This window comes from Oryctolagus cuniculus, chromosome 11 (genome assembly GCF_051225735.1).
Source record: "Oryctolagus cuniculus isolate XC-2025 breed Fujian yellow rabbit chromosome 11, ASM5122573v1, whole genome shotgun sequence".
NCBI lineage: Eukaryota > Metazoa > Chordata > Mammalia > Lagomorpha > Leporidae > Oryctolagus > Oryctolagus cuniculus.
In genome coordinates, this window is record NC_142877.1 from 24,936,650 (window position 1) to 24,963,822 (window position 27,173).

The following is a 27,173-nucleotide window of genomic DNA, read 5'->3' on the forward strand; positions in this document are numbered from 1 at the left end:
GAGGCCTTCGCTTCTCCGAGATTCAGAGTCCCCTGGACAGACAGCGGGCGACAGTCCCTGGAATCCAGTGTCCTGCCCTTGTCCTGTGCACCTGCACCGAGTCACCTTGCGGGAGTCACCCTCCAAGCCTTAGTCCGTCTACACCCGGCGATGCCAGCCCTCACCTCCCCCTGCCAGAGGTGGCACTGGGTGACCTGTTCCACACTCGGGGAGGGAAGCATCACGCTGGTCCTAGTCCCGAGCACCTGCACCCAGGCCCGGGGAGTCCCACAGCTGCCTGGTTCAGGGCTCTGGGGAAAGCTCATGGCTGGAGAGGAGCTACTGAGGCTGCCGGGCGTCCGCCTGTCAGTCACAGCTGGGGAGCAGGGCCCCAGGGATCCCTGGGAGGCCTGGCCCAGACTCTCCCCTCCACCGTTCTCCCCCACCCCTCCTAGGCCTGTGGACCCAAGGAGGCTGCTCCTGCCCCAACACTCATCAAAGAGGCAGCTGCACCAGCCCTAGGCTGGTTCCCAGGCTCAGATCTGGGCAGGAGGCGGGGGCAGCCTTCTGCCTCCAGGGCGGGCGGCTTTTTGTCCCCACAGCCTGAGTAAAGGGAGGAGGGTGGCCTTAGCCAGAAGGGGCAGCACACCACCCCATGCCGCCACCCAGCATGTAACTAAGGGACAGCCTTGCCTCCCAGCCCCCGGCGTAGGAGGGACATTTCAGGACAGCCCCTCCATTAGCACGAGCGTGGCAGGTGCCATCCCTAGAGGCTGTGAGCCCCAGGCCTTGCCCTGGGCTGAAGCAACAAAAGTGACCAGGAGGGCAGGTGACCCTGCCTTACTCCCGCCAAGGTGCACCCGATGGCTCAAGTACCTGGGTCCCTGCCAGCCATGTGGGAGACCCGGATAGAGTGCCACCAGTGCCAACGGGAAGCAGCTTCCTTCAGGACTCTGCTGCCTCAAGCTGCCCCTGGCGGCGCCCTGGCGCAGGCAGGAAGGGCTAGACGCCTGCCGAGCACCATTCAGGCCCTACCACCCCAGGGCGGCCAGGCTGGAGCTCACCCCGGGAGGTCACGCGGGAACATGGGACCCAGCTGAGCTGACACCTGTGATTGTGGGGGAGGAAGCATCAGAGGGGCCCTGCGTGCTCCAGGAGAATGGGCCGGGCTCCCCAGCGCTGGATGCCGGAGGGGCGGCTTCCCACTGGAGGCCAGGCCCAGGTAAGCCCACTCTGCTCACTGGTAGGGCGACGCAGGAGAATCGGAACCCCTCCGAGCCTCAGTGTCCCCCAGGGAGTGAGGAGGGGCCCAGCTCTGGCCCTCAGGGTCCCTGGGGAGAGAGGCACAGAGACACGCACAGCCTCCTGGTAACCACAGCAGTGAGGAGACAAAGCTATGCCACGTGCTGAAGCCCCTGCCTGTGTCTCCTCCCCAGGACGGAGGTGCCAGGGCTTCCCCCACTCAGCACACAAGGCCACGAAGCTGAGAGAGAGGCAGTAACCTGCCCCACATCACACAGCAACCCAGGGCAGCCAGAGGCCAAAGCCTGCGCTCTTAAGCCACAGAATGACCCAGAGCCCCCAGCCAGCCCTGAGTGGCACCAGAAAGGACTCTCCACCCTGAGGAGTCTGTGCCCCAAGGCGGGTGACCCCTTTCCCAGAAGGCGTGCAGGGACGTTTGGTTGAGGGGAGAGAGCCAGGAGGCGGGTCTGGGGCTGGCAGCCCGAGCTGTGCCCATTCACCTCCCCACCAGATCGTGGGTGCATCCGGGGGCCACACGTGGGGCTGCAGGGTGCACGGCCTGTGATGGAGAGAGGGCCGAGGCAGGGAGGGGCTCGCAGGCGCTGCCCCACCCAGCTTGGAGCTGGCAGTCACCTGTGTCCACGGCCTGGAGCGCTGGCCCTGGGCCGTGCTGCTCCCACCACACACCTCAGCGGAGGGAGGGCGAGTGAGCCTCCCCTGAGAGCCAGGGACAGGGCGCCAAACACCTGAACCACGTCAGGCCTCCTGGTGGTGCACAGCAGGAGGCTGCAGCCAGCAGTGGGGCTGGGCCTGGAACCCGGGCCCTCTGACCCGGGGATGCAGGAATCCCAAGTGGCATCGCAAATTCCACCTTTACTTTGATTTTTAATGAAATAAGTGTGTTTATAAAGGGAAAATGAGACTCGTTCTCCAAAAATAGAAAGCAACTGGAAATGCAGTCAGATCCCCCAGATGTAATTAAATGGTCACTCGGTGCTGAGGGCCGGACCTGGGGCTGCCCGTGTGTCGCCACAGAGGGCCAGAGAACATCAGGGCTGCTCCCAGAGCGCCATTGGCACCACTCACAGACGTCCCCACTGGCTTCGTCAGGAGATTTAACGGAAAACTGAAAATGCATACCTTTAACTCTTTCAATCCAGACTTAAATAATCCAGACTTAAACTGCCAATATCAAAAAGAGGGGGCCTGCGCTGTGGTGTAGCAGGTGGGGCCGCTGCCTGTAGCACTGGACCCCATGTGGGCACAAGTTCTGGCTGCTCCACTTCTGATCCAGTTCCCTGCTGTGGCCTGGGAAAGCAGTAGAAGATGGCCCAAGTCCTTGAGCCCTTGTACCCACGTGGGAGACCCGGAAGAAGCTCCTGGCTCCTGGCTTCGGATCAGCCCAGCTCTGGCTGTTACAGCCATTTAGGGAGTGAACCAGCAGATAGAAGCTCGCTCTCTCTCTCTCTTTCATATAAATAAATAAATCTTTAAAAAACAAATTAAAAACGGAAGGGACCGGTGCTGTGGCATAGTAGGCTAAGCCTCCGCCCAGGGCTTAGCCAGTTCATGTTCTGGCTCCTTTTCTGATCCACTTGCTTCTGGCCTGGGAAAGCAGAAAAGCAGAAGATGGTCCGTACACTTGGGCCCTGCACCCACGTGGAGACCCGGAGGAAGCTCCTGGCTCCTGGCTTGGGATTGGCCCAGCCCTGGCTGTTGTGGCCATCTGGGGAAGAGAACCAGTAGATGGCAATTCGCTTGCACACTCTCATTTCTCTCTGTGTGTGTGTGTGTGTGTGTGTGTGTATTGAAGGGCCAGATTAACTACTACATTTTGAAAAAAGTGCCTCCATTTGGGGAGGCAGGCCCGACTTCCCGGACAAGCAGCGGCACTCTGGGGAAACCGAAACTTACAACAGCACAGCTCCCTAGCGTTCACCATATAAGGAACTCGCCTGGGTCCGAACCAATCAGGAACAACCGCGTTCGATCAGGAAAAACCAGAGGTGACCCTAGCCAGTCCACTGTTACCCCACACCCCTCGATGACGTAACCCTGCTTTAAAAGAGGCTCCTGAGCACGACTCGGGCCTTCCTCTGCCCTCCGCTGCCTCACTCGGTTGGACGGGGCCCCTGCCGCGGCTTGTAAGTCCAATAAACCTTGCTTTTGTATTTTGGTGTGATCGACTCTCTGGGGGTCTCAACGGGGATCCAACGAGCTGGGCATAACATATGTGTGTGTGTCTTTCAAATAAATTATAAAAACAAAAAGAGTCCGGAGAGCCTTGTCCCTGCCACAGTTCGTGGGGGCTGGGGACAGGGCAGGGAAGGGGTCCTCCCAGTTGCTGCTCCGCGGTGCACAGCCCCAGCTCCCAGGCCCTGCAGGAGCCCGAGCAGACAGCAGAGGCCCCGGGGCGGGGGGAGACGCAGCGTGCAGGTTGCTCAGGGAGGGCTGCGGCTGGGCAGGCAGTGCCTTCGCCCCGTGCACAGGTCCCACACTTCCAGCACATCTCTGGGAGCCCTGCTCAGCTCGCCACAAGGAAGCCAGCGCCCGCCACGGCTAGCTGTGTAAGCCGGGACAGCGAAGGCTGCTGGGCCGGACTAGCAGGAGCTAAGGGAGCCTAAGCTCCAGCTCGTGAGCCCCAGCCAAGGCCCTGGGCCTGGTGTTTGTGTCTGCTATTGTGTGCTTGCTTCCTTAACGAAAGGCAGCCTTCCTTAAGCTTTAAGCCCCACAGCAACCGGATGTGCCTTAAGGGGCTGCCAGACCCAAGGTGGGGGGACAGGCCCGGGGTGGCCCAAAGGAGGGCCAAAGACCCTCTGGTGCCACACTGGGGTTGGCATCTGTGCCCAGCAGTGGAAGGGCCTCCAGCTAATTCATCCCAGTGCCCCCCTGTGGGGAGCAACCCGGACTAGACTGAGTTACTGGAATTAAGACTTATTCTATGCATCTGCTCTCCCATAATATGGCGCTGGGAGAGAAGAAAACAGCTTCTACACAGGTGCCTCCAGTTCAGCCAATAAACTGTAGGACTCGCTCCTGATTGGAGGAGAGCAGCGTACTCGGCGTGTGGGCAGCCGAGTTAGGATTGGCGGAGGAGGACTATAAAGGAGGAGAGAGACGGCATGCACCAGGAACATCTAAGGGGAACATCTAGCTGAAGGAACACCTGTGCAGCCCCCGAGAAGAGCCGGCCGGCGGTGTGCCGCTCCCCTGCGGAAGTGGGGAAAGCGGCCAGGGGGAACCGCCCTTCCACGGAGGTGGAAGGGATAGTAGCCAACCCGGGAAGAACCAGCAGCAAACCCGGGGAGGGCCGAGCAGACGAAAGAACAGCGCAGGGTCCTGTGTCGTTCCTCCACGAAGAGGGGGAGCGACACCCCCCTGCTCCGCACAGGCACACGTGGGCCAGTGCCTGATGCACTCACACCCAAGACACTGACGCACAGCACTGTTCTCCTGGGCCTGGGAGACCAGGGCCCACCTGCCCTGCTGCCCCGGACTGGCTCCCGGGAGAAGATGGCTCTGCTGGCCTGAGGCCAGCTGGCTCGAGAAGTCGGAGGGTGGCCTGGGAGATCTGTGTCTCCTGTGTCTCTGTGCAGCGACCACGGCGCCAGCTGGCTCGAGAAGTCGGAGGGTGGCCTGGGAGATCTGTGTCTCCTGTGTCTCTGTGCAGCGACCACGGCGCCAAGCCTGGAAGGACCTGAGCGGTTCAGATGTAGGGCAGAGAACTCGAGTCACACTGGAGAGAGCTGTGCCGAGGCCCAGATGCGCGGGTCCTTGGTTCCATCCAGGCATTGGTCTCCCGCTGCTCACCAGGGGCAGAGCGCGGAAGGATGATGTCGATCCCCAGAGCACGCTCACCTGGCACGGCCAAGGTCAGGTTTCCAGCTCAGGCCGCCCTGGGAGCTGGGCCGGCGAGGAAGCGGATTCTCCGCGGAGCCTCTGAGGACCCAGCTCTACCAAGCCCAGTGCCCACCCAGCGAGACAGACTGCAGCTTCCGGCCTCAGAACTGGCAAGTCACCAGCCACCGCATGAAGGAACCAGTACAGGCACCGCATCCCCCTCCAGGCCCACGCCTCCATGCAGGCCTCCTGGAGCCACTCACTGACAGACCCAGTGAGTCCCAGGCTCCTTCTAGGAGCACTGCTCCCTCCGCATCCTCCTACCCATCCCCCTCCCGGCCCCGCCTCCACCCTCAAGGAGTCCACAGCGGGGCTTAGGAACCAGGGCCCCTGCCTGGCTGAGGGGCTCCCACCATGGCCTCAGGTGAGGCCCCACACCTGCCTCTGTCTGACCGGAGAGTGGCGTTGTCCTGCAGACGCTAAATAAACACGTGTCACTCAGCTCCTGGGACTGCCTACTGGTTACCAGGCTGGAGGGAGGGGGTGGTGCCTTGGGACCACCTGTGCTATTAACTTGCTCTGTGACCCCATGAGGTCCTCTCGGGGCCTCAAGTTCCATTAAGAAAACAAACCCAGCCCAAGGTGGGGTGGGAGCAGCGAGCCAGGGGGCCCTTCTTGGGCTTGCCCCTTGGGAGTCTCAGATGGGACCATCCCCGCAGAGCCACCACAGGCCTGGGGGCACAGCCTGGAGCACACAGATGGAACCAGCCCCATGGGGGCACTGCACACGGCCTGAGGGCGAGCCCTGTGGCCCACAGCTGTCACCGCCAGCCTGCCAGGAGAGGCACAGCTGGTCCCAACCAGGCTCCACCGGCTCTGCCGGGGCAGGGGCCACACAGCTGGCAGCCCACAGCCATGCCAGAGGCAAAGCTCATCTTGGGGAGCCACCGCCAGGAGTGGTGAGGCCAGGCTCTGGGGGAGGTGGGGCCGTGGCCACCAGACAGGGCAGGCTCCTCTTAGTCTGCCCCTCTGTTTGCTCAGAGGCACCAAGCACCCAGATACTTCTTTCTCTGCAGCCAGGTGTGCGGCCGCTGGGCCTGGCAGGAGGCGGCGGCAGGCCGGGGATGCCACCCGGGGACTAAGACAGAGGCTCGGGCCTGGCCACCTGCTCCTGGCCCTGCGTGCCACACACTCACCCCTCCCTGTCTCCTGCACTGCAGGCCACTGTGGCTCACGCAGCTTTCCCCATCCTGTACGGGGATCTAAGTGCTAGGGGTGGTTATGGGTTGAACTGTGTCCTCCGGAAGACACAGTTCCAACCCCAGCACCTCCAAACATGGCCAGATCCGGGAAAGGGTGGGTGCAGGTGTCACTCTGGAGCGGGGTGGCGCTCAGTCCGAGGCCAGTGTCTGTCCAAAGAGCGGGCGCCCAGAAAGGAGAGCACGGCGGGCACACAGACACCCCAGGAAAGCACCTCTGACGCAGGGGCAGGCTGACGCGGCCGCCACAGCCCGGGACACCAAGGGCTGCATCTTTCAGAAGCTGGGAAGAGGCCAGGCTCCAAAGCCAACACGGCCCCACGACCTCCACTCCCAGCCCCACTGTTTCCTGCCACGCTGTTCCCGGTGCTCTGCTTCAGCCGCCTGAGAACGGACACAGAGGTGACGCTGGGGACAGCACGGGGACTCTGGCCTCAGTAACGCCTGGCTCCTTCACCCCAGACCCAGGCCTGGGACGGCTCAGATCACAGTTATCCATAGCAGCAAGGAGGCAGAGTGACACAGGGCTCCCAGACTGTGAGAGGGAGCCCGAGGTGGAGAGGGAAGCCACATGTTTGCCCCTCAGGGCTGAGCCTGGGGCTGGGCAGAGGTTGAGTGGGGGGAGCTGCAGGGACCCCCGAGACCCCCAAGGCCTGCTGCCTGCCTCCCCCTGCGCCACCTCAGGCAGGCTCGCACTCACCAAGGCGCTGCACCACCATGCACAACAGCGGTGTGGGTGGTGTGTCCAGGGGTCCCCACAGGCACGGGAGGGGCTGTGGGCTGGTGACAAGCAGGAGACAAGACAGGCAGCGCCACAGGGCAGCAGGGCTGGTGTGGTGGCATCCACCTCCCTCCCCGGCCTTCCGTGCACAAGGAACAGGGCAGTTTGGAAGCACCAGGGGCCTGGAGCGGAGCAGATGGTGTGAAAAGACAGATGGCAGGGGTCACACACAGCCACCAGCAGCCAGGTCAGCTGTGGGTCCCAATGTCCCTAAAGGATGAACCCAGCACCTGAGCCACCTGTGGCCACGCCCCTGGTGTGAGCACACCCCCAGGTGTGACATCACCTCTCTCCCTGCTTGAGGGAGCCTGCAAAGCCCTCCCCCTTGGGCTTCAGTCTGACCGCTGTGCTTCGGAGCTCCTGGGAGGAGGGGCTTCTCTCTGCATCTACCTGGGACCCGCCAGGGTTGTAACTGGTCTCAGACCCAGGGCAGAGACCTGTGAGCAAGGGGAACACACAGCAGCCCGACTTCAATGCCCGTGGAACTCCCACACCTGAAAACATTTATTTTCTTCTCCAAGACTCTGGTGGGGCCGGCCGGAGAGCAGATAGACCCGGGTCAGCCGGGATGCGGGGGGAGGCAGCCGGGAAGGTCCATGTCCTCTGGGCGCACCCGGGTGTAGGCCAGGGCCGTGCAGGACCCCGGGGGCCTGGCTGCCCTGCTGGGGGACCAGGGACAGGGCGAGGCACCTTAGGCACAAGGAGGGGGCCCCTCTTCACAGAGGACACAAACATGGCTTAGAGACGCCAGGGGTGTGGCCGCAGGGGAAGAGCTGCGGGCGTGAGCGTCTCTGGGCCGCGGTGGCTGACCAGGGCCGCAGCAAGGACACCGAGGACGGGCTCCGTGGGGAGTCGGAGCCTGGCAACCTGGAGGCTGGCAGGGATGGCAGGGAGGGCGAGGAGGAGGAGGAGGGGGAGGTGGCGATGGTCATGCTGGTCACGGTGTCCAGCAGGGGCCGCTCCCTGCCAGCCTCCAGGTCCTGCGGGACCTCGCGTACCACCCAGCGGATGTGCTGGACCTGCTGGCCCAGGGCCTTGTGCCGCAGGAAGTCGGGCTGCTGAGTGGGCATCAGCTCGCTGCAGTGCAGGCTTTGGTAGATCTGGGGTGAGATCTGGGGGCACAGGAGAGCAAGGCGGGCGCCCGTCAGGTCGGAGAGCACCTGTCAGGTGGGAGGGCGCCCAGGGCCAAAGCAGGCTCAAAGGAAGGAAGGGCCCGGGGTCTTCCTGTGTGAAGGCGGCTCCAGAGCTGTGAGTCAGCACTATGGCCAGCGACTCCTGGACTGGCTCCCAGCCCTCCCCACAGTGGACGGTCCTCTTCCTAGCGCTCGATCCCGTCACCAGCGAGCCTTCGGGGCTGCCTGGCGGATGGCTGTGCGGGGCCACCCCTCCCCACTAACCCCCTAGCCTGGGACAAGGGAGCCCGGGGGAAAAGGGGTGCCCTGCCCAGGCAAGAGGGAGAATGGGGTTCACCTCTGGCCCTTGCCAACACCCCCTCTCCTTCCTGCCCCCAGAGAGCCACACCTCCATCACGATAGCCCTCTGGGGTGCCTGGCCCTAGGGCACAGGGCTGCTCCTGAGGATAAATGCCCGGATGTGCAGATGCACAGCCACGGACAGCAGCGACACCTGCCTGCCAGCCCGAGGAGCACCTCCTCCCCACACAGGGTCACGCGGCCTCTGCCCCAGGCCCCCACCTGGTGCTTCATCCAGCCGTACTGCACCACGGTGGTGAGCTGCTTGGCGCTCCGCAGCCGCTCCTTGGGCTTATATGCTGCTCCCAAGACCTTGCTCACCTGCAGAAGTCATGGGCAAGAGTGAAGGCAGAGAGCCGGGGCCTCCTCCCCTCCCCATGCCCCCCCCCAGCCTTACCTGCTTGCCCTCAGATTCCCATTGGCTCCAGGTGTCCTCAATGTCTCCCAGGGGGCGCTCTCGGGTCCACGGGGACACCTGGGCCATCCTCTGCAGCTTGGCCCATGCCTTGGCCTCCGTATCCTCCCTCGAACTCAGGAGGTCCATAAGAACCACCTGCTCTCGCCGCTGGAACCCCAGGACCTCGGCAAGATCCCTGCTGCGAGGGGCGATCCTTCAAGAGCTGCTCGCCCACTGGAAGCAGGTGGCTCTCCCAGGAGCCAGAGAGGCTCCCCTTCCAAGGCTTCCTCCTCCAGCCATCACCGAGAAGGGTGATGTCCCGCCGCTCCTCCCACACGCGCATGCCCTTCCGGCCCTCCCCAGCCTTCCCCCCCAGCCCAGGGACCCTGGCTCAGCCCCGACACACACACACACACACACACACACACACACACACGACTATAAAGTGTAGCCTCCTTTACACAAGCACACAAGCCATGGAGATTCTGTGCGTGCCCAATAAGCACCTTTCCACGTCACAACCCCACCCCAGAATCTCCTCTCCTGTGACGTCAGCCTTCCTGGATCCATCCAGTCAGGCAGCCCGTCCTCCCAACCAGCCCTCTCCCTAATCCTTCCGCCACTCATGACCAAACCACAGCCAGGAGTCCACCTGTCCGCCTCCCTGGGTGACTGTTCTCAGAGATGCGACCTGGGTCTGGGTTGTCTTGGGGTTCTAGAAACCAGCACACCTGGCAATCAGGAGCCCAATAAATGCTTTTTTTTTAGATGAACCAAAATTATTTGACACTGGCTAGGAATCAAGATGGAGTGGCCAGAGTTGGGGGAGACAAGCAGCACGTAGACCAGCGTCTGCTGAACCCTGGGCAGGGACCCAGGCGCCCACCTCGACAGCCCCGAGCCTCCTCCCAAGTGAAGCCCATCCAACTGCTGGGGGCCTCCTCTCCCACTCCGACTGTTCAGTCTCTCAGCTGAGCTGCACTACAGGGGGCCCGGGCTCTCTGCCCACCCACACCCAGCACTACCCAACCCGGGAGCAGGGTGTTGAGGCGGTGGGCTGGGCTGACTCACTGCAGCTCGGGCTGCGGGGCCCTGCCCGCGGCGCCCGTGGAGTCGGCCTTCCCCTCGGAGCCTGCTCCTGCCTCTTGATCCCTGTCCATGGTGGCATCCTGGAGTCTCTTCCACATACTCAGGCCGAATGTCCCTGTGATGCGACAGACCCCACTCAGGAAAGACTGGCATGATGCCTCTGCCCCAGCCCTCAAGAGTCAGTGACCCTGAGCCCCGGCCCACGCCCCTGCCCTAATATTAAGCGCCCACTGTATGCCAGGTATTAAGCTAGGTGCTCAACAAATGTCAGGAGGAGGCAGGCACTAGGATACACCTGGTGCTCCCGCCCCACGTGCAGACAGACAGAAAGAGGACTCAGTGATGAATGGCCCTCACCTGGGCTTCAAGTAGCTCACCTATGAAATGGCCCGGAGTCACGGGAGGAACGGGGGGGGGGGGGGGGGGTGCAAATAGAAAAATGCGAGTTTTGTTTCCAAGCCAGGTATGGTGAGTGGTCGGCTACTCTCCTGCCGAAGAATGTTTTAAAAAATAATAAAACAGGCCGGTGCCGCGGCTCACTAGACTAATCCTCAGCCTTGCGGCGCCAGCACACCAGGTTCTAGTCCAGGTCGGGGCACCGGATTCTGTCCCGGTTGCCCCTCTTCCAGGCCAGCTCTCTGCTGTGGCCAGGGAGTGCAGTGGAGGATGGCCCAAGTGCTTGGGCCCTGCACCCCATGGGAGACCAGGATAAGTACCTGGCTCCTGCCATCGGATCAGCGCGGTGCGCCGGCCGCAGCACACCGGCCGCGGCGGCCATTGGAGGGTGAACCAATGGCAAAGGAAGACCTTTCTCTCTGTCTCTCTCTCTCACTGTCCACTCTGCCTGTCAAAAAAAAAAAAAAAAGAAAAAGAAAAAAAAGAAAAAAGAAAAGAAAAGAAAAAGAAAAAAGAAAGAAAAAAAATAATAAAACAGGCCAGTGCTATGGTGTAGCCGGTAAAAGCCTCTGCCTGCAGTGCCAGTATCCCATATGGGCACCAGTTCAAGTCTCGGCTGCTCCAGTTCTGATCCAGCTCTCTGCTGTGGCCTGGGAAAGCAGTAGGGGATGGCCCAAGTCCTTGGGCCCCTGCACCCATGTGGGAGACCCAGAGGAAGCTCCTGGCTTCAGGGTGGCACAGCCCTGGCTATTGTGGCCATCTGGAGAGCAAACCAGCAGATGGAAGACCTCTCTCAGTGTAACTATAACTTTCAAATAAATAAACAAAATAAATCTTTAAAAAAAAAAGCAACAAAAATATGGAAGCCCAAAAGCAACTGAATGACTTTTCAAATGTTTATTTATTTGAAAGGCGGAGAGAGAGAGAAACAGCACAGCTGGTTCATTCCCCAGATGTCTACCACAGCAGGGCTGGGCCAAGCCAAAGCCAGGAGCTCAATCCAGGCCTCCCCGTGGGTGACAGGGATCCAATCACTCGAGCCACCATCTGCTGCCCCCAGTCTGTGCTGGAACTGCACGCCAGGACTTGAGCCCAGGCTCTAATAGGGGAAGCAGGCGTCCCAGGCGGCATCTCAACTGCTAAGCCCGAGACCCAGCCCCGAATGATTCTTCTAAGTGCTGAAAGAAAAGAAACTGCCAGCGGACAGTTCTATACCCTGTACAGTGTCTCAACTTTTAAGACAAAATAAAGATGCTTTGAGGTAAATAAGAGTTTAGAGAATTTATCAGTGACAGATAACATTGTAAGAAGTGCAGGAAGTTCTTTAGATGGAAGGGAAATGACCACAGATGGAGTGCTACAACTCTGGGAATAGAGACCTCCCAAAACCACCAAGATGTGGGTGAACATAAAAACAAGGTGACTGCTGGAAGCACAAGCAGTAACAGCGTCTCTCAGGAAGGCAGAAGGCACACAGAAATAAAACACAGTAACAACACAAAAAGCCAGAGTGGGAAGATCCTCGCAAAGGAAGTAGTGCTATGTCAGGAGCTAATGTAATCCCGAAGGGAGTCATGAAAAAGGATATAAAAGATACAATTAAAAGGCTAATAGAAGGGTCAGTGCTGTAGCACAGCAGTTAAAGCCCTGGCCTGAAGCATCCCATATGGGCGCTGGTTTGAGTCTTGACTGCGCCACTTCCGATCCAGCTCTCTGCTATGGCCTGGGAAAGCAGTAGAGGATGGCCCAAGTCCTTGGGTCCCTGCACCCACACGGGAGACCCGGAGGAAGCTCTGAGCTCCTGGGTTCTGATCGGCCCAGCTCCAAACGTTGCAGCCATCTGGGGAGTGAACCAACAGATGGAGGACCTTTCTTTTGTCTCTGCCTCTTGTAATTCTTTCTTTCAAATAAATAAATCTTTAAAAAAAAAAAAAAAGGCTAATAGAAGAAAAAAGGCAGGATAACATTTTAAAAATATTGGATTAGGGGCTTGTGCCGTGGGGTAGCGGGTAAAGCCGACGCCTGCAGTGCTAGCATCCCATGCGGGCATTGGTTCGAGACCTGGCTGCTCCCCCTGCTCCCCACCCCGCACCCCTCCCCCACTCCAGCAGCCAGCTGTGGTTCAGCCTCAGCCTGTGGGAGAGGCCACGTGACTCCATCTCCACTTGGCAGAAAACTACTGCATCTTTCAAAGCAAAACCAAGATCATCAAAGAATACAGGTATCTTCACTCTGCTCACGGGAGGATGCGAGTCCAGGAAAAAGGAGGTGTCAAGCATTCATGGGGCGTCGACCACGACCCCTATCCATGGGGGCATTTTCTCATGATGGAAAAATACAGATAGATCCACTTAAGACAACAGACTTGGGGCTGGTGCTATGGCATAGTAGGTTAAGCCTCTGCCTGCAGAGCCAGCATCCCACATAGTCACTGGTTTGAGTCTCAGCTGTCCCACTTCTGATCCAGCTCCCTGCTAATGCACCTAGGAAAACAGTAGAGGATGGCCCAAGTCCTTGGGCCCCTGCACCCACACGGGAGACCCGGAGGAAGCTCTGAGCTCCTGGGTTCTGATCGGCCCAGCTCCAAACGTTGCAGCCATTTGGGGAGTGAACCAGTGGATGGAAGATCTCTGTTTCTCCATATCTCTGCCTTTCAAATGAATAAATAAATCTTTAAAAACAAAACAAAACATAGACGACTAGATAAACATATGAATCTACCCAGTCCCCACTTCATTCTCAATATACGGACATAATAACTATGAAAACAAATGTCCAAAGTGAGGAAATCAAATCTTCTGGAAGTGAAAAGGGAGCCCAAAACCATGGCAGAACTAGCCCGTGGGGAACACAAAGCTTCCCACAAAGCCCGTGGGGAACAAGATCAGAGATACAGCTTAGGGGCAAACTACACCCAGCTGTACACATAGAAAGTGGGTGAAGTCCTAGTACACATCTGACCTCCTAATAAAGCCGCTAAACGGGGCCAGCACTGTGCACAGTGGATTAAACCACCTCCTGCAACACCAGCATCCCCAAAGAGCAACATCTAAGTCCCAGCTGCTCCACTTCTGATCCATCTCCCTGCTAATGCACCTGGGAAAGCAGCAGAACATGGCCCAAGTACTTGGATCCCTGTCACGCACATGGGAGACCTGGTTGGAGTTCCAAGCTCCTGGCTTCAGCGTGGCCCAGTTCCAGCCATTGCAGCCATTTGGGGGATAAGGCAGCAAATCGAAGATCTCTAACTCTGCTTTTCCCATAAATAAATAAATCTTTAAATATATATATATATAACTGCTAAGTCGGCAATTGTTTTAAAAAGATTTACTTATTTGAAAGGCAGAATTACACACACAGAGAGAGAGAGAGAGAGAGAGATTCTATCCACTGGTTCACTCCCCAAATGGCTACATTGGCCAGGGCCTAGGCCACGCAGAAGCCAGGAGCTTCATCCAGGTCTCCCACGTGGGTACGGAAGCCCAAGCACTTGGGCCATCTTATACTGCTTTCCCAGGTGCATTAGCAGGTGATTGGATTGGAAGTGGAGCAGCTGAGACGAACTGGTACCCATATGGGATGCCGGCACTGCGGGCAGCAGCTTAACCCGCTGCGCCCTAGCACCAGTCACAAGTTGGCAATTAAAACAACAAAACATAAAACTCAATAGTGGCCAAATTTCCTAAAGAGATAATAAATTGTAAAACATCTAGTATCATCCCAAACACAGCCAAGAGTTCAATACAGAACAGAGAATACGAGATAAGCTGAGATGAGATGAGATTTTTAAAAATACTCCTTAGATACATATCTACTAACAGCCCCAGAAAGGATGTTATTTAGAAATAATGGCTGAGAATGTTGCTGAACTGAAGGTTTAAAAGGCTTAAGTTTTAAACGTCACACTGGGTGACAGAAAGATTAGTACATTCTTAGGCAAACTACAGTCAAAATGCAAAACATCCAAAATAAATAGATAAATCTGAAAAACTACAAATTGAAAAAGGCTGATTACTGCCAAAGGAATGACAAGGAGAGGGACCACAGACTTGTTTTACATAAGAGGGTCCAGAATGCACTAGAAGAATTGCTGTCAGCTGAGGATGCTATATCCGCCTAAACTACCATCCAAGAAAAAAGTGCATCGAGGACATTTTCAAACATACAGTTCCAGGGCAGGCTGCTGAAGCCTGGGGGACCCCAGGGAATACAAGGGAGCTGGGCGGCCTGCTACTGCCTCCCAGGACCTGCGGTGCGGCAGGCAGAGCAGCTCGGGGCGGGGGGGGGGGGGGGGGGGAGGAACAGCGGGGCATGCGCTCAACCTTCTGGTTTTCTAGGGCAGCCCCCTGCAGCCCCCTGCAGCTCCCCCAAAGCCTGCATACAGCAGACACCAGGGGCAGCAAAGATAACGAGCTCCTGAAAGGAGGCCACAGTCACCCTGACACCAAATCCAGGCGGAAACACTGCCAAGAACCACAGCCAATGTCCCTGAGAAGGAGAGATGCAAACAGCCTCAGCAGAATGCTAGCAGACCAAGTTCAACAGCACCTACCAAGAAAGGTCGAACTTCACGACCAAGCGGCATTTATCCCTGGGTCCAGCACATAGAATGGTTAAACACACAAGAATCAATAAGCCAGGGGCTCACTTGGTTAATCCTCTGCCTGTGGCGCCGGCATCCCACATGGGCGCCGGGTTCTAGTCCCGGTTGCTCTTCCAGTCCAGCTCTCTGCTGTGGCCCAGGAAGGCAGTGGAGGATGGCCCAGGTGCTTGGGCCCTGCACCCGCATGGGAGACCAGGAGGAGGCAGCCGGCTCCTGGCTTTGGATCAGTGAAGCACCGGCCATAGCGGCCATTTGGGGGGTGAACTAACGGAAGGAAGACCTTTCTCTCTGTCTCTCTCTCACTAACTCTGCCAAATAAAAAAAAAATCAATAGGCCAGAGAGGAGGAGGGGTAGGAGGAAGAGAAAAAGGACAAGAGAGAGAGGGAAGGAGAGAGGGGGGAGACATAGAGTCAGGAAGGAGAGACCAGGGGAGGGACCCACTCCCTGCTACTGTGCTTCAGAGGCAGTGGAGGATGGCCCGAGTACTTGGTTCTTGTCACCCATGTGGAAGACCCATCCTGGCTCCTGTGTATATTCGGGGAGCGAAGCAGCAGAGGGAAGAAATGCCCCCACCCCTCCTCACTGTCTCTGTGTCTGTCTTTCAAAAGTAACGAAAACAAAGTATACAGTTAACAATAGCATATACTTGAAAACTTAAAAGGGTAGATTTCACTTTTTTTTTAAAGATTTATTTATATGAAAGTCAGAGTTACAGAGAGTGCTGGTTCACTCCCCAAATGGCCGCAACAGCTAGGGCTGGGCCAGGCCAAAGCCAGGAGCCAGGAGCTTCATCCGTCTCCCACGTGGCTGACAGGAGCCCAAGGACCTGGAACATTTTCTTCTGCTTTCCCAGGCACATTAGCAGGGAGCTGGATCAGAAGTGGAGCAGCTGGGACTCGAACAGGCGCCCATATGGGATGCTGGCACTGCAGATGGCAGCTTAACCCGCTGTGCTACAGCGCCGGCCCCATTATTTGTTTTTTTACCACAATAAAAGATATTTTTGAAAAAATATTTTTAAAAAACATTAAACCATAAAGAGTGAGACTGATAAAAATGGATTGCTTTAAAATTAAGAACTTTTGTTCATCAAAAGATACTACTGAGATTTAAAAGCAAGCAAGTCATAAAATGGAAGGAAATATCTATAAAAGACCACTGTCAAAAGACTCATACCTGGAAAGTACTAAAACCCCTACAAATCCAAAAGACAACAGCTCGATAGCTGAGCAGGGTATCAAGTGAGCAATCAATCAATAAGCGATCAACCTCATTAGTCAAAGAAATTCAAAGTAAAACCACAATAAGACTCCATTAAATACCCATCAAAATGGTTTAAGCTTAAAGCATTGACCAAAAACAAGTGCTGGCAAAAATATAAAATAATGAGACTTCTTGTACACAGCTAATACAGAATGCAAACTGGCATCACTTTGAAAAACTATTTGGCATTATCAGCTGGGACTGACTGTCTATGAGGGTCTTCAATAAGTTCACTGAAGGTTGGCGCCGCGGCTCACTAGGCTAATCCTCTGCCTGCAGCGCCAGCACCCTGGGTTCTAGTCCCGGTCGGGGCACCGGATTCTGTCCCGATTGCCCCTCTTCCAGGCCAGCTCTCTGCTGTGGCCCAGGAGTGCAGTGGATGATGACCCAAGTGCTTGGGCCCTGCACTGGCATGGGAGACCAGGAGAAGCACCTGGCTCCTGGCTTTGGATCAGTGCGGTGTGCCAGCCACAACAGCCATTGGGGGGTGAACCAACGGAAAAAGAAGACCTTTCTCTCTGTCTGTCTCTCACACAGTGTGCCACTCTGTCAAAAAAAAAAAAAAATTCACTGAAAATAAGCATTATAAAAGAACTACATAAGAATTTCAAATTTTTTGCACCCAAAAAAACCTTATCTTTAATTTCAATTTTCCACATACTTTTTGTAGTTATTTTAAGATTGATTTATTTGAAAGACAGAGTTTACGGGGTCGGGGGGAGGGAGGGAGAGACAGAGAGCACTTCCATCAGCTAGTTCACTCCCCAAACGGCCACAACAGCTGGGGTTAGGCCGGTCTGAAACCAGGAGCTTCTATCAGGTCTCCCATGCAGGTACAAGGACCTGGGCCAACTTCTGCTGCTTTCCCAGGCACACTAGCAGGGAGCTGGATTGGAAATGGAGCAACCGGGACTCAAACTGGTGCCCGTACGGGATGCTGGTGTCACGGGTGGCAGCTTTCCCCACTGTGCGACAGCACCAGCCCCTTCCACACTTTTTGAAGTATCCTCATCTATATCCTATGGTTAGCAATTCCATTCCTACATTTTCACCATCCAAAAAATGAGTAAGAATGTTCATAGCAGCATTATTCCCTTTTTTTAAATAGAAACTTTTATTTAATAAATACAAATTTCAAAAGTACAACTCTTGGATTATAGCGGTTCTTCCCCCCATCACCTCCCTCCCACCCACAAACCATCCCATCTCCTCCTCCCTCTCCCATCCCATTCTTCATTGATTCATTTTTAATTATCTTTATATATATAGAAGATCAACTCTATACTGAGTAAAGATTTCAACAGTTTGCACCCACACAGACACACAAAGTATAAAGTACTGTTTGAGGATTCATAGCAGCATTTTAATAACTCAAAATAGCTGGAAACAATCCCAATGTCAACCAACAGTAGCATGGATAAACCAATCATAGTACCTCAAGAGAATAGTATTCAGCAATAAGAATGAGTAAACTACTACACTCAAGAAACGGATGGATTTCACAAACAGTGCAATAACATTCAGAGAAAGAAGCCAGACACAAAGGAGAACTGACTGCATGACTCCATTCACACAAAGTTCCAAACACACACACACAACCGGGATGGACTGCCATAGCAAGGGTGTGAGGGTAGCCCCCAGAGTGCTGGCTTCTGTTCTTTGATATGCCTTATAGCATACAAGTTTACTTTCTGGTGTGTGTACTTTTATTTATGTGTGTTAGAATACAATTAGGTTTATTTTTTAAAACATAAAGGAGTGTGCCTTAATAGACACATGATTCTAAGTATACATGAGGTATACTCTGGGTGGATGGATGGACAGACTGTAGAACGCATGACTGGGCAGGTTCACATCCTATATACTATTGGAGCAAAGAGCTGCCGTGGTTCAAACCCCCCCCCCCAGGGCCCAAGGTTCACATCAGCTTATGTCCTAATAGGGACAAGAAGGGCCATGGGCACAGCTGAGCTTCAGCGGGACTCATACCAATGGCATCACCGGAGAGTTTCCACGTCTTGACGTTCCGGTCCTGGCCAGCACTGATGACCACCTGGAAGCCGTCCACATACAGGATGTCAGTCACGCTATCCAAATGGCCTCTCCAGGTAATCAGGAGTTTCGGAGGAACCAGAGAGATGGTCTGGCCCATCACGACCTACAGGTGACAGCACAGAACTATTTACAGCAAAACCATCAAGCAGGCTTATCAGAAGGCACACAGGAGTGGAAGCAGCAGAAAAATATTTGAAATTCATGTATAGTGTTTTCACAATAGACATTTATAACAAATTCTTGAAGTTTCTTTTGTATACATGCATTTCAAAGTATTAGCATCCAAGTAAACATATCTTTTAATTCCATTTTCTACTGTTTTTGATGTATCCTTGTATTATGAATAATACTGCTGTAAACATCCATATACACGATTTCATGTGGGCACAGGCCTTCATTTCTCTTGGCATGTTCTTTTTTAAAGATATATTTATTTGAAAGTCAGAGTTACATAGAGAGAAGAGAGGCAGAGAGAGAGAGAGAGAGAGAGAGAGAGAGAGAGAGAGAGAGGCAGGTTGGGGGGGGAGTCTTCCATCTGCTGGTTCACTCCCCAATTGGCCACAACAGGTGGAGCTGCACTGATCCAAAGCCAGTATCCAGGAGCTTCTTCCAGGTCTTCCATATGGGTGCAGGGGCCCAAGGACTTGGATCATCTTCTACTGCTTTCCCAGGACATAGCAGAAAGCTGGATTGGAAGTGGAGCAGCCAGGACTCGAACCAGTGCCCATATGGGATGCTGGCACTCCAAGTGGCAGCTTTACCTGCTGCGGCACAGCACTGGCTCCCTTGGAATTTCTGGGGCTGACGCTGTGGCTCACTAGGCTAATCCTCTGCCTGTGGTGCTGGCACCGTGGGTTCTAGTCCCGGTCGGGGCACCGGATTCCGTCCCGGTCGCTCCTCTTCCAGTCCAGCTTTCTGCTGTGGCCCAGGGAAGGCAGTGGAGGATGGCCCAAGTGCTTGGGCCCTGTACCCGCATGGGAGACCAGGAGAAGCACCTGGCTCCTGGCTTTGGATCGGTGCAGTGCGCTGGCCATAGCGGCCATTTGGGGGGTGAACCAACGGAAGGAAGACCTTTCTCTCTGTCTCTCTGTCTGTAACTCTGCCTCATAAAAATAAAATAAAATAAGTAGAATTTCTAGAGAAAAAATTGTGGTATAGCCAGTAAAGCTGCTGCATGCAGTGCTGGCATCCCACATGGGCCCCATACATGCTCCATCTGCTCTACTGCAGATCCAGCTCTCTGCTAAGGGCTTGGAAAAAGCAGTTGAAGATGGCCCAGTGCTTAGACCCCTGCACCCACATGGGAGACCCAGACGAAGCCCCTGGCTTCGGCCTGGCCTAGCCCTGGCCCTTGCAGCCGCTTGGAGAATAAACCAGCAGATGGAAAATCAAAATCAATCACTCTCTCTCTCCTTCCATCCCCGCTCTCTTGTAATTCTTTCAAATAAATAAATCTTAAAAAATTAAAAAATAAAATAGTGGAATTCCTAGACCATTTGGTAACTCCATGGTTAATCTTTCAAGGAACTACGAGACTATTTTCCAAACTGGAGGCATGTTTCACAGTGTCCCCAGCGATACACGAGAGTCCCAGTCTGCTCACACGTTACTGTCTGTAGCCCATCTACTGAGTATGAAGCAGGATCTCATTCTGGTTTTGCTGTGCATTTCCATAGCTAATGATGCACAGCAGTGTTTCATATACCTATGGCCATTCACATATCTTCTTTGAAGAAATGTCCATTTAGTTCCTTTGCCCATATTTTAATTGGTTATTTATCTTTTTTATTATTAAGTTTTAAGAGTTCTTTACATATTCTAGATATGGGTCCCTTGTAATATATACAATTTAAAAATGTTTTCACCCATGTTATAAGGTTGTATATTTTCACTTCTTGATTAAAAAAGCTTTTAGGTGTTGGCGTTTTGTTGCAGTGGATTGGGTCACTGCCTGCAACGTCGGCATCCCGTGTGAGCCCTGGTCCAAGTCCTGGCTATTCTACCTCCAATCCAGCTCCCTGCCAACGGCCTGGGAAAGCAGCGGAAGATGGCCCAAGTGCTTGGGCTCCTGCCACCCATGTGGGAGACCAAGAAAAAGCTCCTGGCTCCTGGCTCCTGGCTTCTGGCTTCGGCCTGGCCCAGCCTTGGCCATTGCAGCCACTGGGGTAGTGAACCAGCAGATGGAAGACCTCTCTCTCCATTTCCCTGTCTCTCCTTCACTCTCTGTAACTCTTTCAAATAAATAAATAAATCTTTTTCAAAAGTTTTTAATTTTGATGACGTCCAATTTATTTTTCATTTTGTAGCTAGGGTTTTTGGTGTCATACCTAAGATATACTGCCTAATCTAAGGTCACAAAGCTTCTAAGAGTTTTATGATTTTAGCTCTTGCATTTAAGTCTATAATTCATTTGGAGTTAATTTTTGTGTATGTTGTAAGGTAGAAGTATAAATTCATTTTTTCATTATGAATTCTTGGTTTTTATTTATTCTCATTGACTTGAAAGACAAAGAGAGATCTTCCAATCACTGGTTCACTCGTCAAATAGCCACAGAAGCCAGGGCTAGGCCAGGCCAAAGCCAGAAGTGTGGAATCGCATTCAGCTCTCCCATAAGGGTAGCAGGAGCCCAAGTACTTGAGCCAGTTTACAGGAAGCTGGATGGGAAGCTGGCTAGCCTGGACTCGAACGTGTGGCACTCCAAGATGGGACACGAGAGGGAGTCACAAGTGGCAGCTACTCTACAGTGCCTGCCCCTGAATTCTTTCAGTGGTAAAGCACACTTGTCCCAGTACCATTTGTTTGACAAATAAAACACAAGAGTATTCTATCCTCAACTTGTTTGTCTCACGCCCTAGTCAAGACTCCAGCGACCACAGATGTAAGGGCTTGTCTTCCAACTCTTCACTCTGCCCCACTGACCTGTGTGCCTGTCCTTACGCCAGGGCCACGCTGTCATCACCATGGCAGCTCGGTGTCAAGTTTTGAAATTAAGCATGTGAGTCTTTCAGCTCTGTTGTTTTGGTTCTTTTTAAAGATATTTTTTATTTATCTGAGAGGTAGAGTTACAGACAGTGAGAAGGAGAGACAGGGAGAAAGGTCTTCCATTTGCTCGTTCACTCCCCCAGATGGCCACTATATAGTCGGAGCTGCGCCAATCCAAAGCCAGAAGCCAGGAACTTCTTCCAGGTCTCCCACGCAGGTGCAGGGGCCCCAGCACTGGGGCCATCCTCCACTGCTTTCCCAGGCCACAGCAGAGAGCTGGATCAGAAGAAGAGCAATCAGGACTAGAGCCAGCGCCCATATGGGATGCCAGCACTGCAGGTGGAGGATTAACCCACTCCACCACAGTGCCAGCCCCGTCAGCTCTGCTGCTTTTTAAGAGTTTTCTTTCACTGTTCTAGGTCTCTTGCATTTCCATATGAATTTCTGGATCAGTTTCTTAATTTCTCAAAAAAAAAAAAGAACTATAAACTTCACTGAGTCAAGTCTTAGAAATGTACTACTTTTTATTTATTTATTTATTTATTTGAGAGGCAGAGAGAGAAACAGAGTTCCCATCCAATGGTTCACACCACAAGTGCTTGCAATGGCTGGGACTGAACCCAGGAGCCAGGAATTCAATCCCGTTCTCACACACAGGTGACAGAAACCCAGGCACTTGACCATCAGCACTGCCTCCTGGGCTGTCCATTGGCAAGATGCCGAAACGAGGGGCCAGAGGCGAGAATGCAACGCAAGCACCCCAACATGACATACAGGCATCTGGGCCACGAGGCTCAACATCCAGCCCTTCGTTCCATTTTATTCTCTTTTGATGCTATTGGACATGAAATTTTTTAGATTCAAGTTTAGATGGCTCACTGCCACTGTTTAGGAACACACTGATTTTTTATATTGATTTTGTACCATGCAATCTTGTTGAACTCATTTATTAGTTCCAGTAGTTCTTTGTGGATTCTTTAGGATTTTTTCTATGTTCAAGATTGTGTCACCTACAGAGATAGTGTCAACATGTTTAAAAATGGAATATACACACAAGAAGTCTTCAAAAAATTCATGAAAAAAAATTTTTGACAGGCAGAGTTAGTGAGAGAGAGACAGAGAGAAAGATTTTCCTTCCGTTGGTTCACTCCAAATGGCCGCTATGGCCAGCGCGCTTCGCCAATCCAAAGCCAGGAGCCAGGTGCTTCCTCCTGGTCTCCCATGCAGGTGCAGGGCCCAAGCACTTGGGCCATCCTCCAGTACACTCCCAGGCCATGGCAGAGAGCTGTACTGGAAGAGGAGCAACCAGGACTAGAACCCGGTGCCCCGACCTGGACTAGAACCCAGGATGCCGGCGCTGCAGCGGAGGATTAACCTATTGAGCCACAGCGCCGGCCCATGAAAAATGTTTATTATGACAAAAATATGCATGGATTTCAAAAAGTTGTTCACAAAATAAACTTGTATTTTAACTCCATTTTTCATGAACCTTTTGAAGTGCATACGTACACTAGTGATGAATTACCAACAAAGGAAATCTATAAACAACCTCACTTACAATGGCAACAAGAAAAATACTTTGAGGTAAACTTAACCAAGGAGATGAAAGGCCTACGTACTGAAAACTATCCAAAACTGATGAAAGAAATTGAATACGGAAAACTATCTCTGTTCATGGATTGGAATAATTAATTAATTCAAAATTATGGTTAAGATGTCCATGCAACCTCAAGTAATCTCAGATCCAACATAATCCCTACCAAAATTCCAATACCATTTCTCACAGAAATTGAAAAAAATAGCCCCTTAAATTTCTATGGAATCACAAAAGACCCCAAACAAGCCAAAAAAATCTCAGGGGGGAAAAAACAGACTGGAAGTATCACACTCTCTGATTTTAAAATATTTACAGGGGCTGGCACGGTGGCGTTAACCGGTGAAGCCATCACCTGTGGCGCCGGCATCTCATGTGGGCACCAGTTCATGTCCCAGCTGCTCCACTTTGGATCCGGCTCCCTGATGGTGCGCCAGGAAGGCAGCAGACGACAGCCCAACTGCTTGGGCTCCTGTCACCCTTGTGGGAGACCCAGATGAGGCTTCTGACTCCTGGCTTTGCCCATATGGGGAGCAAACCAGCGGATGGAAGCTCTCTCTCTCCCTCTCTCTCTGTAACTGTCTTTCAAATAAATATGTTTTTAAAAACATCTATTATAAAGCTATTGTAATCAAAATCACGCAGTACTAGCACAAAAACAGACACGTAAACCAAACCAACGAATAGAAACCCCAGAAATAAACCCACGTGTTTGCAGTCCATTGACTTCGGACAAAGGTGCCAAGAACAACAGGGAAAGGAGAGCCTCTGCAGCCAACGGCAGGGAGAACTGGACGTCCACACGCAGGACGAACACCACGCACGGATTTCAAAAAGCTTCACCACATAACCTTATCTTTGTGAACGAAATTAACAGAAACTCCTCACACCACACACAAGTCAACCCAGAACGGACCCAGAATGGACTCAGACTCGACCCTAAGATCTGAAGCAGAGAGCTGTATGGAATGCTCTCTATTACTATCCCACAATGCTGGCTTTTTAAGTTAAAAAAGATAAATTCATTTTAAAAAGCTATTGGAGAATAAAACATCAATGGAAAGCTCCATGGCACTGACGTAGGCAGTGAGTCCTTGGATGTGACCCTGAAAGGACAGCACAGCAGTGGGGGCAGACACACGGGACTGCACCAAACCAAACGCTGCTGCGGGAGGGAAGCCATTCACAGAAGAAAACAAGTAACCCACTTAAAGAACAACAAAGGAATGAACAGACATTTCTCAAAAGAAGACACACAAATGGCCAACATGTCCATGCAAAAATGCTCAGCATTGCTGATCCGTAAAACGCACATTGAAGCCACAGTGCCGAGGGCGGGCACTGGCACACTGGCTGCTCGCCACTGGGCTAGCCTGCATCCTGCATCGGAGTGCCTGATTCAGGCTCTGGCTCTGCCACTTCTGATCCAGCTTAGCCCACTGCCAGCGCACACCCTGGGAAGCAGCAGGTGGTGGATCGCACACTTGAATTCCTGCCACACACGTGGGACACCTGTATTGCATTGTGGGCTCCTGGCTTTGGCCCAGCGCAGCCTGGGCTATGCCAGGCTTTGGGGAGTGAACTGGCAGATGGAATACCTCTGTCATTCAAGTAAAATGAAAATAAATAAATGAAAAAATCAATACATGGAAATAAATTAAACCACAATGAGATATTACCTTCCACCTACTAGAATGGCTATTATAGAAAAGAAGCTAACAAGTGCGGTAAACAAGGGAACGCTTAAGCACTTTTGGTGGGAATGTAAATTAGCTAAACGATTTTGGAAAATCGTGTGGAGGTTCCTTAAAAACTAAAAACAGAACGACCATAGGATCCAGCAATCCCACTTCCCGGTTACAGCCCAGGGAGCTGAAATCAGCATGCGCGGGGGACACCCGCACTCCCAAGCTGACTGCAGCACTACTGACAACGGCTAACAGCACCAACCAAGCGCCCACCCACGGGTGAATGGGTTGGAACGTGTGGTGTGTGCACACGACGGCAAAGAAGGAAACTCATCTGCAACAGCGTGGGGAGCCTGGAAGACGCCATGAGAATGAGACGCCCGCACAGAAAGACAAGCACGTACCACGCCGCCTGACCAGGTATGGGGGCGGGAGATGAGGAGCGGCGGGTCTGAGGGAGGAGTTTCAGGCAAAGGAGAGTTTTGAAATCTACCACACAAAACGGGCGACTACGGTCAATCACACTGTGCGCTTCAAAACAACCAGGAGGGAATTTCAAGTGTCTCACCACGAAAGTGAGGTCATATGGAATGTTGACTTGTCTGAGCCAAAAATTCCACACTGCACGGCATAAATATATAGGTTACGACTTGTCTAATTAAAATAATATCAGCCAAGTTCTACAAAGGAAAAAATATTTGATGAAACAGAGAATCGGGTCACAGAAAATACAGTCCTGTTTGTTAAAAGTATATCATTATGGATTATGGGGGCCGGTACTGTGGCGCAGCGGGTTAACGCCCTGGCCTGAAGCGCCGGCATCCCATATGGGTGCCGGTTCTAGTCCCAGCTGCTCCTCTTCTGATCCAGCTCTCTGTTATGGCCTGGGAGTGCAGCAGAAAATGGTCCAAGTGCTTGGGCCCCGCACCCATGCGGGAGACCCGGAGGAAGCTCCTGGCTCATGGCTTCAGATTGGCGCAGCTCCAGCCGTTGCAGTCAATTGGGGAGTGAACCACCAGATGGAAGACACCTCTCTCTCTCTCTCTGCCTCTCCTCTCTCTGTGTAATCAAAGCAATCCTGCTTCTAGGACTTTATCTACATACCTGTTTTCCCTTATGTGAAATAACATTGGCTTTTGTTTATAAATAAATAAATAAATCTTAAAAAAAAAAAAAAAGTGTATCATTATGGGCCAGGTGCTGTGACACGGCAGGGTAGGCCACCACTCAGTCCTTAAGCATCCCACATCAGAGTGCTTGACTTGGGTTCCAGCTCCTCCACTTCCAGTTCAGCTGCTTGCTACCACGATCCTGAGAGGCAGCAGGTGATGGCTCCAGTGGTAGAGTGATCATACTAACATTATAAATTCCTTCTATATTGAACCCATGGGTAATCAATTTTCAACAGAATTGAATACAGTGAACTTCTATTAAAACTAGACTGAACACAATATATTTATAGTGCAGATTTAAAAGGGACCTAAAGCCAGTGCTGTGGAGCAGTGGGTTAAAGCCCCAGCCCGCAGTGCCAGCATCCCATACGGGCGCCGGTTCGAGTCCCAGCTGTTCCACTTCTGATCCAGCTCTCTGCTATGGCCTGGGAAAGCAGTAGAAGATGGCCCAATTCCTTGGGCCCCTGCACCCATAAGGGAGACCCGGAAGAAGCTCCTGGCTCCGGATCAGCTCAGCTCTGGCCATTGTGGTCATTTGGGTAGTGAACCAGTGGAATGGAAGACCTCTCTCTCCCTAGCTCTATATCTTTACCTCTCTCTGTAACTCTTTCAGATAAATAAAATAACAAAAATAAATAAACAAACTAAAAAAGGGGGGGGGGAACCTAAGACTGCAAGATGCCCATCAAGACTGGAAAGGTCTAACTCTTTCGCCTAGCAATCCCGCTTCTAGGAATTTATCTACATACCTGTTTTCCCTTATGTGAAATAACATTGGCTTTTGTTTATGATTTGTATAAAAAAACACAATTTTCTCTTAAAAGGGGATTATTTCAATAGTATATCCTACGGCTTAGTGCACAGTTGAGAGAAGAGGAGAAGGGAGGGGAGGGGGCGGGAGGGGAGAGAGAAGTGAGCTGCAAAGGTCTCTAAGATGTATCATGGAATATGAAAAGCAAGGTGACAGCAGGTGGTGACAGTAGCTAAGACACCACTTGGGACACCTGCACACCTTATCAGAGTGCCTCAGTTTGAGTTCCAGCCCCGCTCCCCATTCCAACTTCCTGCTAATGTGCACTCTAAGATAGAGACCTCCCATCTACTGGTTCACTCCCCAAATTCCTGCACAGCTGGGACCAGCACTGTGGTGTAGCGGGTAAAGCCACCGCCCGCTATGCGACATCCCAAATGGGCACTGGTTCAAGTACTGGCTGCTCCACTTCTGATCCAGCTCCCTGCTATGGCCTGGGAAAGCAGCAGAGGATGGTCCTGGGCCCCTGCACCCACACAGGAGACCTGGAAGAATCTCCTGGCTCCTGGCTTCAGTCTGGCCCAGCCCTGGCTGTTGAGGCCATTTCG

At 53.2% G+C, this 27,173-nt stretch overlaps 1 protein-coding gene across 4 annotated transcripts in view; it reads right to left on the reverse strand.

The window, feature by feature from the left end:
- Positions 1-7,581: 7,581 nt before the first annotated feature.
- The window catches only part of EFCAB8 (EF-hand calcium binding domain 8), a 66,073-nt gene continuing 46,481 nt past the window's right edge, over positions 7,582-27,173 (reverse strand). For 2 of the 4 annotated variants that reach the window (XM_089307181.1, XM_089307184.1), the window contains 5 exons: positions 18,312-18,480; positions 10,042-10,174; positions 8,971-9,166; positions 8,796-8,894; positions 7,582-8,213 (listed from right to left, as the gene is read on the reverse strand). In XM_089307181.1, coding sequence (XP_089163307.1) covers positions 7,818-8,213; positions 8,796-8,894; positions 8,971-9,166; positions 10,042-10,174; positions 18,312-18,480 — 993 coding nt within the window. In that variant the 3' untranslated portion in view covers positions 7,582-7,817. Of the gene's footprint in view, positions 8,214-8,795; positions 8,895-8,970; positions 9,170-10,041; positions 10,175-18,311; positions 18,481-27,173 lie in introns of all 4 variants that reach the window. The other 2 variants (XM_089307182.1, XM_089307183.1) reach the window with 1 other exon arrangement.